The sequence below is a fragment of the Halichoerus grypus genome, chromosome 13, assembly GCF_964656455.1.
Source record: "Halichoerus grypus chromosome 13, mHalGry1.hap1.1, whole genome shotgun sequence".
NCBI lineage: Eukaryota > Metazoa > Chordata > Mammalia > Carnivora > Phocidae > Halichoerus > Halichoerus grypus.
This window is the reverse complement of record NC_135724.1, coordinates 87,957,050-87,975,611: the sequence shown is the minus strand read 5'-3', so window position 1 is coordinate 87,975,611 and position 18,562 is coordinate 87,957,050. Positions and strand designations below refer to the sequence as shown.

At 46.0% G+C, this 18,562-nt stretch overlaps 1 protein-coding gene across 14 annotated transcripts in view; it reads left to right on the top strand.

Annotated features, from left to right (window-relative positions):
• Nucleotides 1-18,562, top strand: part of KDM2B (lysine demethylase 2B) — a 115,830-nt gene that overhangs the window by 62,605 nt on the left and 34,663 nt on the right. For all 14 annotated transcript variants that reach the window (XM_036085052.2, XM_036085050.2, XM_078061021.1 and 11 more), the window contains one exon: nucleotides 7,080-7,166. In XM_036085052.2, the coding sequence (XP_035940945.1) occupies nucleotides 7,080-7,166 (87 nt within the window). The remainder of the gene's footprint in view (nucleotides 1-7,079; nucleotides 7,167-18,562) is intronic.

The following is an 18,562-nucleotide window of genomic DNA, read 5'->3' as shown; positions in this document are numbered from 1 at the left end:
TGTAGCTAAGTCAGCGTTTAGACCGCCCTTCCAACTAAATAAACTTTTCAATTTCCCTGTGCTTAGAACTTCTGAAGTGGTTGAGTTCTGCAAACAGAGGACAGGGACAAGGTATTCCAGCAGGAAATATGACAGAAGCCAATTAAGAGATTGGCCAACAGTCGTTGAGCATTTACCACAGACCAAGTGCTTTCCATGCGTTATGATTCTCGCCACAAGCTGGCGTGGTGGGGGACTCTTATCATCCCATTTCCTAGATGGAGAAACTGAGACTTAGGCGTGGTGACTTGCCCAAATCGTGTAGCTAATAGGCTTCTAACCACGGCGCGCTGTGGCTCGTGTAGGCTGTTGGTTGCCACAGACCATAACAAATGACTACAAACTCCGTGGCCTGAAACAACAGAAACTTACTCTCTCCCAGTCCGGTGTGCCCCCTGGGAAGGCTCCAGGGGGGGGTTCTTCCTTATCCTTCCAGCTTCTAGTGATTCCTGGTGTTTCTTGGCTTGTGGCTGCATCACTACACTCTCTGCCTCTGCCCTCTCAGGGCCTTCTTCCTGGTGTCTCTGTTCAAATCCCCCTCTTCTTTCTCTTAGAAAGACACCAGTCATGGGGCATCTGAGTGGTGCAGTCAGTTAAGCATCTGACTCTTGGTTTCGGCTCAGGTCATGATCTCAGGGTTGTGAGACTGAGTCCCGCCTTGGGTTCCGAGCTGAGTTCGGAATCTGCTTGGGACTCTCCCTCTCCCTCCTCCCCGGTGTTCCCCCCCTCCCCCCCAGCTCCGTGCAAGCGCGCGTGTGCTCTCTCTGTCCAATAAATAAATCAATCTTAAAAAAAAAAAAAAAGACACCAGTCACTGGATTTGGGGTGCACCCTAAATCCAGGATAATTTCATCTGGATATCCTTAACGAATTACATCTGCAAAGAACCTTTTCCCAAGTAAGGTCACATTCATAGGTACCAGGGATTAGGATTTGAACATACCTACTTGAGAGATACGGTTCAACCCAGTGCAGGTGGGTTTTTACAGGCGGGCACAAGATGGTTGGGCTGGGGCGGAGGCAGGGATCTTGGGAGGCCCAAGGGGCATTGACGCCCAGTTGCCTGTGGCAAGGGGAGGACCCCTCAGTCTGCTGGGTTCCCAGAGCAGTGGTCTGAGCTGTTCCGACCCTTGTTACCCTCCTTTACCTTTGGTTTGGTTGATGGTTAGGGATTCTTGATGCCTGCCTCTGCTTTATCATCATCAATTAACACCCCACCCTATGGAGCAGTGGGGCCTGAATCCATTGTTAGCTGGTTAAGCCCACTAAGAGAGTTGGCATAACAGGAAACAGAGGCCCAGCACATTCGTTGTCTGTGGTGATCTTGTCGGGTCAGAAGCAGGGCCCGTCCCAGCAGAAAGGGCCTGGTGGCCCCAATCTTTCCCTTTTAGAAAGCTTGCCCTGGGCTCTCCTACTCAGAAGGTTCATAGGGTGTAACCTATGATGGGCTGAGGGGCTGGTCCTGACACCCAGGCTTCCTAGTCTCTGCTTCCAAGAGCCCCCCCAGGAAGGGTATAAATTCTGGCAGAGCCTAGGGATGCCAGTGACGTGGTTCTCTTCAGCACAGTTTATTTCTCAGAGACAATCCCCAATTAGAATAATCTCTTCCTGTAACCTGTCACAAACAAATGAAAATACTTCCCTGAGGGTCAGAACCCCAAGCACCTCCTGGTGGCCACCAAGGGCCGTGGAGGGGAACTGTTTTCCGCCGGGAGTGTGTGTGGGAGATGCACACTCCAGGGTCCTTGGGGAGGTCTCTCTTGATTTTCATTTTTATTTAGTTATTTTTAAATGACTTTTTTTTTAAGTAGGCTCCACGCCCAGCTTGGAGCGAGGCTTGAACTCATGACCCTGAGATCATGACCTGAACTGAGATCAAGAGTTGGACTCTTATCCGACGGAGCCACCCAGGCGCCCCCTCTATTAATTTTTAATTATTATTTATCATTACTAATGTGTTTATTATTGATAATACTACACCTTCAGTAATAGCTTTTTGTAACCAGACATTCCTCCACAGAGACCTCACCTTGCTTGTGAGTTATGGACTCCAGCTTTGATATTGAAGTGACAGGAAATTTTGAGACAGTTCAGAAACTCCAGGAAAACCAAGGCGAGTGGACGTTATTTTCAATCTTACGCAGAGTAGTGTTTATATACTGGTGGCCTGTGGCCCAGACTGGCCTCTGTACTGGTTGGCTCACAGTCGTTTTTTCATTTTCGTTTTTGGGGTTTTGTTTTTTTAAATTTTTCAATCAGTTGCCAGCATTTAAGCAATTTCAAATAAAACTCTGGATCTTTGATTTCTTCTGAAAAAATCAGAGATCAGGTGGGGCTTTTATTTCCACAAGAGGTTAGTGGTTTGGAACTGAGTAACATTTGCCCTCTCTAAACCGGCCCATGGCGTCCAGTGTGCCTTAGGGCACACCACTCTCTAGGGCTCTAGTCTGTCGATATCTTGCATTTTATCTGCTCGGTTCCTAGAAGCATTTGAGTTTGTCATCCCAACCTGGAGTTTGAGATTGGGTAAGAGGGCAGGAAGTCCCATGGAAGTGATGGGCTCCCCTGCTCCCATCATATGGTAAGATAGATCTGTCTATATTTATATAAGATATCTAGATACAGATATATGTGAATTGAAAGGTTTTGCCTAAACACAGAGCATCTTCCTCGAAAAAAAAAAAATATATATATATATATATTTTTTAATGCTGTTTTTGGGGGTAGGGAAACATTATTTAAAAAAAACAACAACAGAAAACCCTGCTGTATTGTAGAAGAGGGTGTGAAATTCATATGGATTGTTAAGAACCATGAAACATCACCAAAATTTTGTGCTTGTGCAGGCCCACGTTGGGCACATGTGTGTCTTCCTTCCGTGATTGGGGCAAAGTTTGAAAAATGCTTTGTAGAGAAGTTAGTGGCTGAATAAGTTCTCTGTCTTGCAAGGAAGAGGTGAGCATGACTCACTTCTGTATTTGTTAATCAGATGGTGAATGTGAGCCCAGATTGTCTCCTAGGTGTTGTATTTTTTTAATAATGGGGTATAGGTCAGCTCCAGAGGTTGCTGGAATGGTTTCCTGAGGCTTTATCACCCAGTGTTACTCCCTGGGCTTGTAGTTAGATGGACCTGGTCAGTGTCAGGTTCGGTCACCTCCCTGCTGTGTGACCTTGGGCAAGTCACTTAGCCCCTCTGAACTTTAGTTTCTGCTTCTGGGGAGAAAGGAGGAGAATCAGCCCTATTCCTCAGAGAGGATTAGTCCAGAGCAAGCATTCAACAAATGCTCCTAAGAATGGTAGTAAAATCACATCTCACTTCATGGAAAGTCAAGGGTAGATATCACTGTTCAAAGCTGTGGCTTCCTCAAGGTCATACTGTCTGCAAGTTGTAGAACTTGAACCCAGGTCTTCTGACTCTAGAACCAGTGTTGTCACAGGCATAACAGTAATAGCTTAACTAGTGAGGTCTCCTGTGTGTACTTTCTAGAACCTCTGATTCCAGTCCTTAGGGAGGGACTGCTTTGCCCCACTCTCTCCTCCCTTTTTAAAAAATCGTGATAGGGGCAGGGCACCTGGCCGGCTCAGTCAGAAGAGCACACGACTCTTGATCTCAGGGTCATGAGTTCGAGCCCCATGTTGGGTGTAGAGACTACTTAAATAAAAATAAAACACTAAAAAAAAAAAATTAAAAATTGTGGTAAATCATATGTCACATAAAATTTATCATTTTAACCTTTTTTTTTAAGTGTCCCGTTCAGTGGCATTAGGTGTGTTCACACTGTGTGCGGCCACCAGCACCATGCATTAAACAACTCCCTGCTTCTCCCTCCCTGAACCCTGGCAGCCAGCACTCTGTTTTATGCTTGTATGAATCTGACTACTTTAGGCACCTCATGTTTCATCCATATTACAGCAGTGTCACGATTTCCTTCCTTTTTTGGGCTGAATAATATTCTATTGTGTGGCTAGACCACGTATTATTTATCCATCCACCCACTGATGGACCCTTGGGTTGTTTCCAAGTGTCCTTTGGCTGCTGTGAGTAATGCTACTAGGAACGTGGCCCCCTGTCTTCTTGAAGGATAGGTTGAGTATTACCGTGGTTAGAGCACAGGTTGTGGAGTGGAGGGGTCTCTACCCCTTCCTGGCTGAGTGGTCTTGGACAGTTCCCTTACCCCCTAAGCTCGGGTATTCTCATCTGGAAATGATGGTGGTCCTTCTCACAGTGTGGTCAAGAGTGTTGGATGAGAGAGTGGATATGGCGTATTTATTACGATGCCCAGCCCAGAGCAAACACTCAATACATCCTACTCTTGTACATTCATTCAACAAAATATGTGGTGCCTGCCTCCTGATGGTTCCATTTCACCTCTCACCTATCCAGTCCTATCCACCCGGGGTGGTGGACCAAGTGGGAATGACCCACTAACGGGTGTAATGTCTGGGGTCCATTTAATTCAAAACCAAAACTGATAAAAAAAAAAAAAATTGGTCTACTTTTTATCGTCATTGGGAACTGGCAGTTCTAAACAATGTGAGTGATGAAACACTCCTCCCCCAGGCACGGATCGTTGCCACTATCCCCAACCTTCGATAGCCTCTTTCATGCCCCATGTGAAGTCCACACCGGAGCTGAATCATGCTTGTATTCTTGGTCTCCTTCTGTTATATTTCTTGTTAAATATGCTGCATATGTGTTAGAAAAATTGGCAGCCTAATAATCCCGTTTTCCTTTATGGTAGCTGTTACTGCTGTCTGATTGGCATTTTAGGGGACGCCTGGGTGGCTCAGTCGGTTGAGCATCTGACTCTTGATCTCAGCTCAGTTCTTGATCTTGGGATTGTGAGTTCAAGCCCCACGTTGAGCTTCACGCTGGGCGTGGAGCCTACTTAAAAAAAATTGCTTTTTATGATAGGACTTTATGTTTCAGAATGGTGTTAGATTGACAGAAAAATTCAGCAGATACTACAGTTTCCATGTACACACGCCCCCCTTTCCCCTAGGATTAACATGGTGTATTAGTGGAGTACATTGGTTACAATTAAACCAACATTGATACATTATTACTAACTAAAGTCTAGAGTTTATTCACATTTCCTTAGTTTTTTCCAAGTGTCTTAGATGTATTTCAGTATCCCACCCAGGATAGCACTATTTATGTATTTGTCATGTCTCCTTGGGCTCCTCTTGGCTGTGACAGTTTCTCAGACTTTTTTTTTTTTTTTGGTTTTGTTGACCTTGACAGATTTGAGGAGTACTAGTCAGGGATTTTGTAGAAAGTCCCTCTTTAGGGATTTGTGGCTTTATTTATTTTTTTAAAGTTATTTACTGGAGGCTTACTGTAGGTTAGTCATTGTGCGAGGGATATAGCAGTGAACCAAGATATTTATAAACAGCATTTATAAATCAGTGACATTGTTGCTGGACTTGGACAGAGCTGTATGGGCTGAGAATTGAAGCCAGACAGCCCCGAGTTTGACCCTTGATCACTGTCCTGTTTGCCACCTCCCATGGGCAGAATAGAGTTCCACAGGTGGATTTGGCGTAATAGGCACATCTTGAAAAATCTGGCAATCACAGGATGATGAGAAAACTGAGACAATAGAACAAATTAGAAGTGAGTTGGATTCATTTCCGGTGAATAGATTAGGGAAAGGAAGTTAAAATAATCTTTACCTGTATTTCTGTTTTGAGCTCTTTTGCTCTTCCTGTTAAATTCTACTGTGTAGCTTTCTCTGTTTTTATTTTTATTTTTATTTTTTTATTTTATTTTTTATAGTTTTCTTTTTTTTTTCTTTTAAAGATTTTTATTTATTTGTTTAACACAGAGAGAGAGAGCACAAGTAGGCAGAGCAGCAGACAGAGGGAGAGGGAGAAGCAGGCTCTCCGCTGAGCAGGGAGCCCGATGCGGGGCTCGATCCCAGGACCCTGGGATCATGACCTGAGCCGAAGGCAGCCGCTTAACGACTGAGCCACCCAGGCGCCCCAGCTTTCTCTGTTTTTAAATGTCCCTGCAGGAATGTTTTTGTACAATCCAAAAATTAATGGTCAGGGTCAGAATAGGCCAGTGACAGATCTGTCCCTAAATGCTTTTTCATGGCATGCTGTGGATGCAACCAAAAAAACCCACGTGTGAAGTGGTCATGGGGTGGGAAGTCTGGTGCTGAAGAGGGGTTCGGGGGCTCTGCCCTCCTGGTCTGGGGCAGCACCCAAGTCCTCTTGAGTCTTTCTGAGCCTTGATTGCCTCACCTCTAATTCAGGGATAATTCAGTGGAGTAGCATCTTACACCTGGTTGAGGTTCTAAAATGAGCCTCCACATAAGGCCAAAATCTGGTAGAGTCAGAATTACCCTTGAAAAGCCTTCAGACCACCCACAGAGATGTGAACACAGTGCGCCATGTGGGAGACCCTTGCCCAGCCCGGGAGTACGTCTATCACAGCCCACTTTTCTGCTAGCATTTGGTCAGATGACTCCATCCTTGGTCAAACCAGATTAAGAATCTACTTGTGTTTATGGCCCATGTTGTAATAAACAATGACATGTCTGTACACACCAAGATTAGAATACACATAGCTTGCTGGCTGATGGAAGAAAAGAGGTCTCACAGGTGTCAAGACCTCGTGGCTGGTTTTGGTTTTGTTCCTCTGCATACGTAGTTGAGTTTATGTACATTAGAGCATCTTAGTGCACTGGCCAGCCCACTCCCGGGGTACTTGGTAAGGACTGAATGAGATTGTGTGCGTGAGAGTCCATAGCACTCTAGACAAATGTTTGGATTCATAAATATGATCAGTGAGCGATACATTCATGGAAGTCATAGGGAGGTGTGTGATTTGCTTTTTAAAAATTTTTTTGGAAAGGGGGATATTGCATGTCTTGTGGCCTCTGAGGAACCCTGGTGACTTGGTTTCTACTGAGTGTGTGGGTGGTGGTCGACTTAGTAGAGGGCTGACTTTTATTGGGTTAGATCCAGTCTGAGCCCCCTTCAGGGGCCTCCCCTCTACTCTGGGCTAATATGGCTCCTTTGTTTGGCCACAGAATGTCCTGAAGGAGCATGCGGATGATGACCCCAGTCTGGCCATCACTGGGGTCCCTGTAGTCACTTGGCCAAAGAAGACTCCAAAGGTAAGACGCGGATTGCCTGCAGCTGGGAGACCATTCCCACTGCCCCTCACATCTCCTGTAAGATGAATGTTGGCAGCTTTTCAGTGGGGACTCCTGGCAGAGGGCACCCCAGTTAAGAGGAATGATTTTGGTGATTTGTCTATTGCAAGTTTTTGTTTTTTTGAAAGGGATCATTTTCCCTAGCTGTGGGAACTGCAGGCAGTGCCCCCTGGTGGTCACTCAGAAAACTGTGGGGGGAGTGATGCCTCACCTTTCCCTATCCTTAGGTGACTTCATTCCCTTCTTCCTTCTCTCCTTTCTTTTCTTCTTTCCTTCTCTTTTTCCTCCAGATGCTTCAAGGGCTGTTTTCTCTCTCTCTTTTTCTCTTTTTTTAAAGATTTTATTTATTTATTAGAGAGCATGTGATAGAGAGCATGAGCAGGGGAGAGGGGCAGAGGGAGAGGGAGAAGCAGACTCCCCGCCAAGCAGGGAGCCCGATGTGGGGCTCGATCCCAGGACCCTGGACCACGACCTGAGCTGAAGGCAGACACCCAACGACTGAGCCACCCAGGTGCCCTGGTTTTCTCTCTTTTGAAAGTAACTTTTCGGGGCATCTGGGTGGCTCAGTCGTTAAGCGTCTGCCTTCGGCTCAGGTCATGATCCCAGGGTCCTGGGATCGAGTCCCGCGTCAGGCTCCCTGCTCCGTGGGAAGCCTGCTTCTCCCTCTCCCACTCCCCATGCTTGTGTTTCCTCTCTCACTGTGTCTCTGTCAAATAAATAAAATCTTTAAAAAAAAAAAAAGTAACTTTTCTCTCTCTTTTTTTTTTTTAACTGATTGATGCTCACCTTGGAAAAGTCTAATCAAATAGGAAATAGGAAAGGACAAAGACCCTAGGGAGAATGATAGTAACGTCCGCTGAGGACTTACCAGGAGCATGTTGCTTTGCCTCGTTGTCCACATCCCTTATCTTCTTTAGACTCCAACAACCCTGTGGGGCAGATACTCGGGACTCTCATTTTACAGATGAGGAAACTGAGGCTTACAAAGGTCAAGACACTTGTGAGGGCACTCGGCAGAGCCGAGGGTGGGATGATCAGCAGAGACCAAACTGTTAACCAGTGTCCACCTCAAAGTCCAGAGAAAACCAGTAATGTTTTGGTGAGTCTTCTTCCAAAGTCCGTGCTAGGGTGGGACATGTATGTATCAACCTGTCTGTCCACACTCAGCCTCACCACTTTCTTGAGCAAGTTCTAGAAACTCTCTGAACCTTGCTTTCCTCGTCTGTATAAAGGGGCTATACCAGCATTTACTTCGATTGGTTGTTGGGACGACTAGATGAGATAATGCATTGTTGAATTTGTTTCTGGTTAACTAAAAAGAAAAAAAAAAAAATAGAGCAATGCATGCAAAGTTCTTAGGACAAGGACTGACCAGTAGTTAGTGCTCTTTAAACATTAGTTGTGACTTAAGCAGCCTCTTCATTGATGGGTATTTTTTTCTGATTTTTTTTTTTTTTTTTTTGCTATTATAAGAGACATTTATTTATTTTTTATTTTTTTAAAATAAAGTGCAAAGGGGCGCCTGGGTGGCTCAGTCGTTAAGCGTCTGCCTTCGGCTCAGGTCATGATCTCGGGGTCCTGGGATCGAGCCCCGCATCGGGCTCCCTGCTCTGCGGGAAGCCTGCTTCTCCCTCTCCTGCTCCCCCTGCTTGTGTTCCCTCTCTCGCTGTGTCTCTCTGTCAAATAAATAAATAAAATCTTTAAAAAAAATAAAAATAAAAAAATAAAATAAAATAAAGTGCAAAGAGGAACACTGTAAAATTACTCATTAATTTATTTTTTATATTGATTGCATGTTGAAATTAGGGTTGCCAGATTTTAAAAAGGATGTCCATTTAAATGTGAATTTTCAGGTAAACAACAAGTAAAACTTTAAGTATAGCCCACGTATCACATGGGATATACTTATGCTGGAAAAGATTATTCATCGTTCATCTAAATTTAACTGGGTGTCCTGTATTTTTATTTGCCACATCTGGCAACTCTAGTGGAAATGATAATATTTTGGATCTCCTGGTTAGACAGATGGATTATTAGTATTAACTTCACCTTTTTCTTTTTGCCTCTTTAAATGTGGCTACAAAAAAAATGTAAAAGTACATGCGTGGCTGACTTTATATTTTCTGTTGGGCAGTGATGTTCTTTGATTGAATCCACCTTTGTTTGATTATCTTCTTTTTTTTTTTTTAAAGATTTTATTTATTTATTTGAGAGAGAGAATGAGATAGAGAGAGAGCATGAGAGGGGGGAGGGTCAGAAGGAGAAGCAGACTCCCTGCTGAGCAGGGAGCCAGATGCGGGACTCGATCCCGGGACTCCAGGATCATGACCTGAGCCGAAGGCAGTCGCTTAACCAACTGAGCCACCCAGGCGCCCTTTTTGATTATCTTCTTAGGGTATATTCCTAGATGTGGAACTGCTAGGGAAGAGGGTCCCTGTTACTTGTGGGTAAATTCTAATTCTCTTTGAAGCTTAGGAGGAATTTAGGTGATGGGAGAAATGAAGAAGGATTCACTTTCATGGCTCCTGCCTTTAGTTTCCCGATCCGTGGAAGCAGGTGGGGTTGTAACGTTCACTTTCCCCTCCACGGGCAGTAAGTGCAACTGCCATTTCTGAGACCACAAACTACTTGCAGAGGTAGCACCTTGCAGCAGCCCAGCCAGGCCCCATGGCTGCTGTGAACCCAAAGAGGAAACCGTGGCTTTGCCTCATTGCCTGCCTCCCTCCCAGCTGAGGAATTGCTCTGGGGGAGGGATTAGGGTTTGCAGAACGTGGGCTTTTCAGAAAACAAACTTGCCACTACCCAGTGTAATCCCAGAATTAATGGAGGGGTCCAAATGAGCTTCTCTGGGGGAAATCACTTCAGGACTACTAATGTGTCCTGTCCTCTGTGCCCGAGACCCTCCAGTTTACTCCCGAGAGGCTTATGGGCATTAAAAAAACAAAAAACATCACGCCTCTGCCCCTTTCCTCCAAAGGGCTGGAAATGGGAAGCAGGCTCCTTCCTGGGGGGAGTAGCCCTTACCTCAGATTTTTGTGGAGGATTGGTGTATGAGCGCTGGTCTATGCACAAGGTTGTGTGGCTGGTATCGTCAAATCTGGAAGGTGGGGGAGAGACTGGAGCCCTTAGGCTGGTGAAGGGTGAAGAGAGAACATTTGCTATTTGACAGTACTTTGGGGGTACCAGTGTGGTTTTTTTTAAACACTTTATAATAAAACAAATATAATGTGCTTACCGTACAATTCTCCCACTTAAAGTGTACAACTCACTTGTTAGTATATTCAGCATATTCAAAGAGTTATGCAACTATCCCACAATCTAATTTTAGAACATTTTCATACCCTCTGAAAGAAATCCCATCAGCTGTCAATCCCCCCACCCCCAATCCCTAAATCTTCCCTTCCCCCAGCCCCTGGCAACCACTAATCTCTCTCTCTCTCTCTCTCTATGGATTTGCTTGCTCTGGACATTTCATGTAAATGGAATTATCCAATACTTGAGCTTTTGTGACTGGCTTCTTTCACTCGGTATAGTATTTTTAAGCTTCATCCACATTGTCGCAGCTGTCAGGACTTCATTCCTTTTCATGGCTGCATAATATTCCACTGTGTGTCTGTACTGCACTTTGTTTAGCCATTCGCCAGTTGAGGGACATTTGGGCTGTTTCCTACCTCTTGGCTGTCGTGAATAAAGATGTTGTGAACACGCGTGCACACGTTTTTACATGGACACATGTTTTCATGTCTCCTGGGCAGGCGTCGAGGAGTGGGATTGACTGGTCCCACGGTAACACTGTGTGTAACTTTTTGAAGAACCGCCAGACCGTTTTCCAGGGCGGCTGCAGCCTTTTTCGTTCCCGCCAGCAACGTGCGCGACTTTCAATTTACCCACAGCTTTGCCAACGCATATTATCCGTCTTTTTGATTAGAGCCATACTAGCCCCGTCTTTTTCCTTTTCATTTACTTTATGTTTTCTCGAACTCATTTGAAGTTTCTCGTAGGAGTTTGCAAGAGCTGCCGTAACAAAGTACCACACACTGTGTGCGTGGCTCAAAGGACAGAAGTTCATTTTCTCACAGTTCTGGAGGCCGGAAGGCTGAGAACAAGATGTCCGTTGGCAGGATATATGTCTCCTGGGCTTGTCGATAGCCGTTTGTCTCTCTGTATCATCACATGGTCTGACCTCTTGTGTGTTTGTGCCCTAATCTCTTAGAAGACACCGGTCATGCTGAATCAGGACCCACCCTAAGTTTAATTTCGTTACTTCTTGAAAGACTATCTCCAGGTGCTCACATTCTGAGGTCGTGGGGGTTAGGGCTTCCACATAAGAATTTGGTAGTAGTCCAGTGGGTTGGGGGGTGGGGGGGTCTCTGGGGAACACCATTCAACGCACAGCATTTATCCTACATTATTTCAGAGCCACGAAAAGATGTCAATAATATAATAATGAATACCCTGGCCACCCACGCAGCCCTGGAAATAAATTATCGCCAGATGTATGCCCCCATCTTTAGATGTCTTTTTTATATCGTATTTGATCCTCACAGTGAGGCTGGGAGGTGTGGAGAGTGTTACCTCCGTGGGTGCAGCTGAGACTGGGGACTCAGAGAGGGACGCCTTGCGTCACACAGCTTGTGAATCGGGAGGTATTAGTCCCCAGATCTGAGGAACTCAGTGAAATGTGGCAGAGGGGAGGGGGAGGGAGGGTGCGCCACTCTATGTCTGCATTTCCTGGCTGGTGGGGTTAAAAAGTTAACAGGAAAAGGAGAAGTAAGTGAAGGACTGACTGCCTGGGCCGCCGGGGGTCTCTCTGTTCCCAGGTTTGCAGTCGGCTTGCTCCCAATTTGCTGCAGGTTGGGTTGAAAGATCAAGGGTGCTCGTTGAGGCTGTCAGGATGCGAGGTAGGGAGCGGTATTGGGTCTGGGTCAGGTTACTTAACAAGTAATTAATGTTAAATGATGATTAGCAAGAAATGCTTTGATCTCCCACCTTGCCTCCCAGAGAACAAAGTCCTTTTCTGGAACTGATTAGGTGCTGGGAGGTCATTTCTGATGCCGCATCTCTCAAATCAAAGATGCTACTGAACCACCATCCGTCATCATTCACCCGACTGGCTGTTTCCACCCACGGTGATGGATTTGTTTTGATCCGTCTACACTTCTTTTATGACCAGGTGGCAGGATTTGGGGGGCCTGTCTGTGACCTTAGAACCAAGCCAAGGGAACTGAGCTTATTTGAGGCCCGACCTCTGACCTCAGCCTTATTAGCAAGTTGACCTTCTGCTCACCAGCCAGACACTTCTACCCAGCTAGCTTGCTGGGTCATTCTCAGAGAGGGAAACTGAGGAAGGAGGGGAGACGGAGCCACAGCGGCCTCTGGAGAGGGCGCTTGATGCATCGTGCTTCTTAATCAGTTATCTCAAGTGGCCAAACTGGGCTGCCACTTGAATTTCAACTATTGGCAAGTTTTCTGGAGTGTAGGAGCAGAGACTGGAGTAGGTATGAACAAGTACCCTGATAGGGGACATGGGAGAGCCCTTTTCAGTTAAGGGATCGGCTTCCTTACGGGGATATTATGGGGCCACACAGGAACCACGGCAGGAAGTGAGACACACACACACACACACACACACACACACACACACACACACACACACACACACACACACACACCTGATGTCTGTGTTACCCTTGGTTCTACTTTGTTTCTTTTCCCCTTCCTCTGTAGTTGGTCACTTAGATGTGGGAGGCCTGAGAAGTGTGGGGTCCCTCTGGAGTGACACGCAGACTTTACCTGAAGGAGGGGCACGTAATTCAGTAAAAAGGGGCCCTGTGTACTTCCTGTTCTTTCTCTGCCCTGCTCTCAATTCCTGTCACCCCTGGAGTAATTAAGTTGAGGAGGAGGAGGAAGAGGAGGAGGATGACGATAATGAAGGCCTTTTATTGTTGCCTCCTCAGGGTCAGGTAGTTTCCCAGAAAGGCATTGTGGTCTAGTGAGAGCCAGTCCTCAGGCTAGCGGCATCAGCTTTACTGGGGGAACTTGTTAAAAACAAAAAACAAAAAACAAACAAAAAAATACAGCTTCCTGGGCCTGGGCTGGGACACTGAGATTTAGTAGGTTTGGGGTGGGGCCTGGGAATCTACACTTTCTTGACACTTTGCAGGTAATTCTCATGCATGACTAGGGTGGGCTCTGGGGTCAGATGCATCTGGGGATTAAACCCTGGCTTTGCCACAAACTAGCTGTGTGGTTGTGGACAAGTCTGAGCCTCAGTTTACTTGTCTGTAAAAATGGCTAATAGTGCCTTTTCGCAGAATTGCTGTGAGATGCTGTCTGTAGGTCATCAGGTTGTGATAGCTATTGTCATTTTTTGTAATTATGACTTAGAAGTAAACGACGACCCTGCATCTGCCCTCCCAGAAGACTGGCGATGCTCTCTGTAGAAACAGAGGACACGGAAGGAAGGGCCTGGAGCAGGGAAGGGGGTGAGTAGTTTAGAGACATTTCCCATCCTTCGGTGACTATTGGCTGTTGCAGAAACTTCATCTCAAGCAAAGACCCTTGTGGTTTCATCTCCCCGTAGGAGTGATGGCTGTGCTGAAATGGCTGGTTTGAAAAAGTACATCTCCTTCTGTGTCCCTTCCTCACTGCCCTGCAGGGAGAAGTCCTAGGTGCTGTGGGTGACCATTGCCTTAGACTATGCCCCCAAGGGTTTGAAGCTGCTGAGGCCACGGGCTCAGGGTAGGAGGAGGGGGTGCCCAGTCCTTCCAGCTTCCTGAGAGCAGGGAAGGTCCAGGGGAGAGCCGCCTCCGAGAGTGGGCATGTGTGATGCTCACGGGCAGGAGGGGGCCGGCAGTGGGAGCCCTGGGGCCAGCAGAACAAAGGAAGGCAAGAGAAGCAAGTGGACGGCAGGGAGGACACAGTGAGGGGAACCAAGTGAAAAACAATCTGGGGCCCTCATCTGGAATCCCCAGGGTTTTCCTCAGTGACAGCTGAGTCATCGGTGAAGTCCAGCACGTTCCCAGGAGGGCAGCAAAAACCTGTGATCGAAGAATACCCACGAACATGGCCTGCTCATTCTGAAGAGTGTTGTATACAACATGAAAACAAGCAGAAAAATCCAACTGGAAGAAAACCATGGTGGTGAAGGGGGAAGCTGGGACCCAGGTCTCTGGACCGGTTTTTGTGAGCTCCAATTCCAGATTGGTTAGTGGCTGAGCCCATGTGATGTGGTCCCTGCCGGTGAGCCGGATGACAAGGATCCCATCAGAGTCCTCCCTTTTTGGTGGAGTGAACCCAAGCCAGACAGTGGAAGTTTCTAGAGTCACGCCGCACATGAGGTGTAGGCAGGACAGAACTGTGGCTCTACCTCCTGGCTTTTTGTAGGTAAGAGTTCTGTCTTCTCCCTGTGTCTTCACGTTGTTTCTCCACCATATACATGTCTGTGTCCAAATTTCCTCTTTCTGTAAGGACACCAGTCATACTGAATTAGGGCCCTAATAGCCCGATTTTAACTAAGTCACTTCTGTAAAGACCCTGTGTCACATTCTGAGGTCCTGGGGGTGGGACCTTACCATGTGGATTTTAGGGCGGGTACGATTCAGCCTATAAACTTGGTAAGCCTTCAATGAGTCTCCATCTTCTTCTTCTTTTTTTTTTTAAAGACTTTATTTATTTGACAGAGAGAGACAGTGAGAGAGGGAACACAAGCAGGGGGAGTGGGAGAGGGAGAAGCAGGCCTCCTGCCGAGCAGGGAGCCCGATGCGGGGCCCGATCCCGGGACCCTGAGATCATGACCCGAGCCGAAGGCAGTCACCCAACCAACTGAGCCACCCAGGCGCCCCTCCATCTTCTTTAAATCATGTCCCAAGTCCTTCACCTGGCCTGGAGTGCCCAAGTCCTCAGTTGTGGTTCTGCCGTAGAATCTTGAGATTTTCTCTCGTCTGCTCAACTTTGCCGGGGAACTGAATTACTCCATATTTTCCATTTACTTGGTCTTTGCTCATGCTATTCCCCTTCTGGAAATGCCCTTCTTATTTCCCCATGTACAAAATTTTCACCTGTAAGCCCAACCAAACCCCTTCTTCACCAGGAAGCTTCCTGGGCTGGATGTTTTCTGGTTGTATCTCCAGAGCCCACCTCCCCAGCCTTCTTCTGCCTTCTCCAGCCTCCATCAGAGGGCTTTCTTGCCTCTCTGGCTTCTGGTTGGGCTCAGCCGATGGGAGGTACCAGCAGGAGATGGGAATATGGGAGGAGAAAGAGGTTGAGGTATTTATTCTCCCAGCTTCCTCCCCATGGGATCACGGCAGGTTGGCTCTTTCCTTCTTCTGAAGGCCACAATTCCTATTTTGTGGACTCCTCCAGCTTTTCTTTCTGCGTTTCCAGTAACTGGTCCCCCCTGTAGTCCATCAGCCAAAGGGAGGTAATGGCTCGTGGCTGTCGCATTTTGTGGCCTCCACCAGCTTCTTGAGACTGGAGCTCATCTTATTAATTTTTTCCTTCTCCATTTTTTTTTAAAGATTTTATTTATTTATTTGACGAGAGAGATAGCGAGAGAGGGAACACAAGCAAGGGGATGTGGGAGAGGGAGAAGCAGGCTTCCCGGCGAGTAGGGAGCCCGATGCGGCGCTCGATCCCAGGACCCTGAGATGACCTGAGCCGAAGGCAGACGCTTAACGACTGAGCCATCCAGGTGCCCCTTCCTTTGTATCCCGTCATGCATGCTTGCTCCCAGATAGCAAGGGCCCAGGAACTGTTTGTTGAATGAATGAACTCGATTGCAAGGTTTTCCCAGCACTTCTAAAAGATGAAATTGGACTCCATCCGTTTCAGGCTCTTGGCTGTCTTTCTTCCACTTGTGTCTCTTTGGTGAGAATGTGGATCTCTCCTTACTGTTACTTTTATGTCCCAGTCCCAGCCAACTGTTGAAAGAATGCTAGGTGGAATAGTCAATGCTCCTTGGTACTCTTGGACCCTTTCCTCCCTCAGATTTAAGCATCCTTCTTTATCCCACCGGACTTAGAAATCACCTGGAATTTCTCAGCCAACATCTGTGTCATTTTAGAACCGCTTTATTGGAACTTTAAGTCAGTGTTCAGCTGAAATAACCTGTAATTAAAGTTTGCAGCCGAGGATTTCTTTCTTAGTCTGATAACCTGCTCAGCTGCCTGTGTTAATAATGCCAAAGAGAAATTCTTGGAAAGCAATTGAAATATTGTGGGCTCCTGCCTTTGGTGGGGTAATTAGAAAGCCAGGCAAGCACTGTAAATGATTGGCTGCCATTATCATGGTTTTGTTTCTGGAACAATGGCCTATCCTTCAGACTTTTCTTTTTGTCCAATGTCATCGTATATTTCCCGTTTTTAAAGGAGGATATTGGATCATTGACATGGGGAATACGTTGTCATGTCCTTTAATTCCCCCCCCACTGCCCCCCAGTCTATAATTTGGCTTTGTTAGAAGGATGGATGTGTGTGCTACCAAATGATGATGTTATCAGGTAATGTGTTCTCCAAATTCAGGCGATCCAGAGAAAACCAGGGCACGAGTAGGTGAATACAGGTGAAATATTTGCATTGTTTAACTTGGCTTCTTGTTCTAAAGGTGACAAGGGCGAGTGCCTGTGTTGGGATGAGGGGAACTTTAATTATATACGAGGAAGGTAGGTGAGAAGTGAAAGCTATAGTAAAACCTCTCTAAACCACTGACCTTCTCCACCAATGCACGTAAATAACGAAACAGCAAAACACTTTGAAGGGAGTTGAGATCATTTAGATTCATTTCTGTTTTGGTTAATGTTTATAGGACGGGATGGTACCGCCGAGCGGCTTGTGGGTTTGAGTGTTCCCTATTGATTGATCTGTTCTTCTGGGGGAGGGTGTTCTTTATTTCTTTTTCTTTGATTTTTATCATATTTTTTTAATTGTAGGAAAAATATATAACATAAAATTGACTGTTTGAACCTTTTCTTGGGTGTACAGCTCAGTGGCATTAAGTACATTCGTGTGGTTGTGCAACCATCATTCTCGTCCATTGCCGGAGCTTTTTTTTGGTCATCTGCAAGTAAAGCTCTAGACCCCTTGAACACTAAGGCCCCCGTTCCTCCTCCCTCAGCCCCTGGCAACTCCCTTTCTACTTACTGTTTCTATGAATTCTAGGTACCTCATGTTAGTGGAATGATATATATTAGCCCTTTTGTGACTGGCTTATTTCACTCAGCGTAATGTCCTTGAGGTTCATCCAGGTTGTAGCAGGTGTCAGAGTCCCCCTTTCAAGCTGAACAGTATTCCAATGTCTGGATAGACCACATTGTGTTTATTTATTCATCCACCCGTGGACACTTGGGTTGTTCCCACCTTCGGCTACTGTGAATAATGCTGCTGTGAACATGGGTGTATACACATCCTTTTGAGTCCTTACTTTCAATTCTTTGAGATGTACACCCAGAACTGGAATTGCTGGATCATACGGTAATTGTACGTTTCATTTTTTGAGGAACTGCCGTGCCATTTTCCATAGTGGCTGCGTCATTTTATATGCTCACCAAGAGTACACAAGGTCTCCAGTGTCTCCACATCCTTGAGGACACTTGTGACTTTCTGGTTTTGATAATAGCCATCCTAATGGGTGTGAAGTGGTGGGTGTTACTTCTTTTGAACTCACTTTATTTTTTTATGGTGAAGTTTTCTTTAGAAAGTTATGGGCATCATGACATTCTGCCCCTACATACTTAATACTTAGTTTGCATCTCTGCAAAAGACTAATATTTTTCTACACAGCTAAAATCGTGTGATTACATGTACCAAAATTTACAATTCCTTAATGCCACCTAATGCCCGGTCATATTGAGATTTCCCAAATTATCCTTTGCAGATGCTTTATCCAGACCAGGCTCCCATCCAGGACCGTACATTGAATCTGTGTGCAATTCTCTTTCGATCCAGACCTTTCTCAGGACATTGATTTGTAGAGAAGACAGAACCATGTGTCCTGCAGAATATCCCACTATATGCATTTGTCTGATTGCTTCCTTGTGTCATGTGACTTTCCCCCTATCTCTTGTAATTTCTGTAAACTGGAAAGTAGATCTGAAGGCTTGGTTAAAGTTCAGTATCATAGGTTGTGGATTAAGGTGATAGTGATCTGATACCCCATTATTCAGTTAGGTTTGTCCTTTCCTCCAGAGAATAATCTGGAAGGGGAAACATTGGCCCCCTGCTTCTCTCCATCATTCACCAATGGTTTCAGTACCAGATGATCATTCTTTCCTGTATTGATAATTTTATCAGGAGATGAAAATAAAACTTCAAAGTCTATCATCCGTCCCTTGTGAATTAGCTAGCATTCCCCTCCCCCAA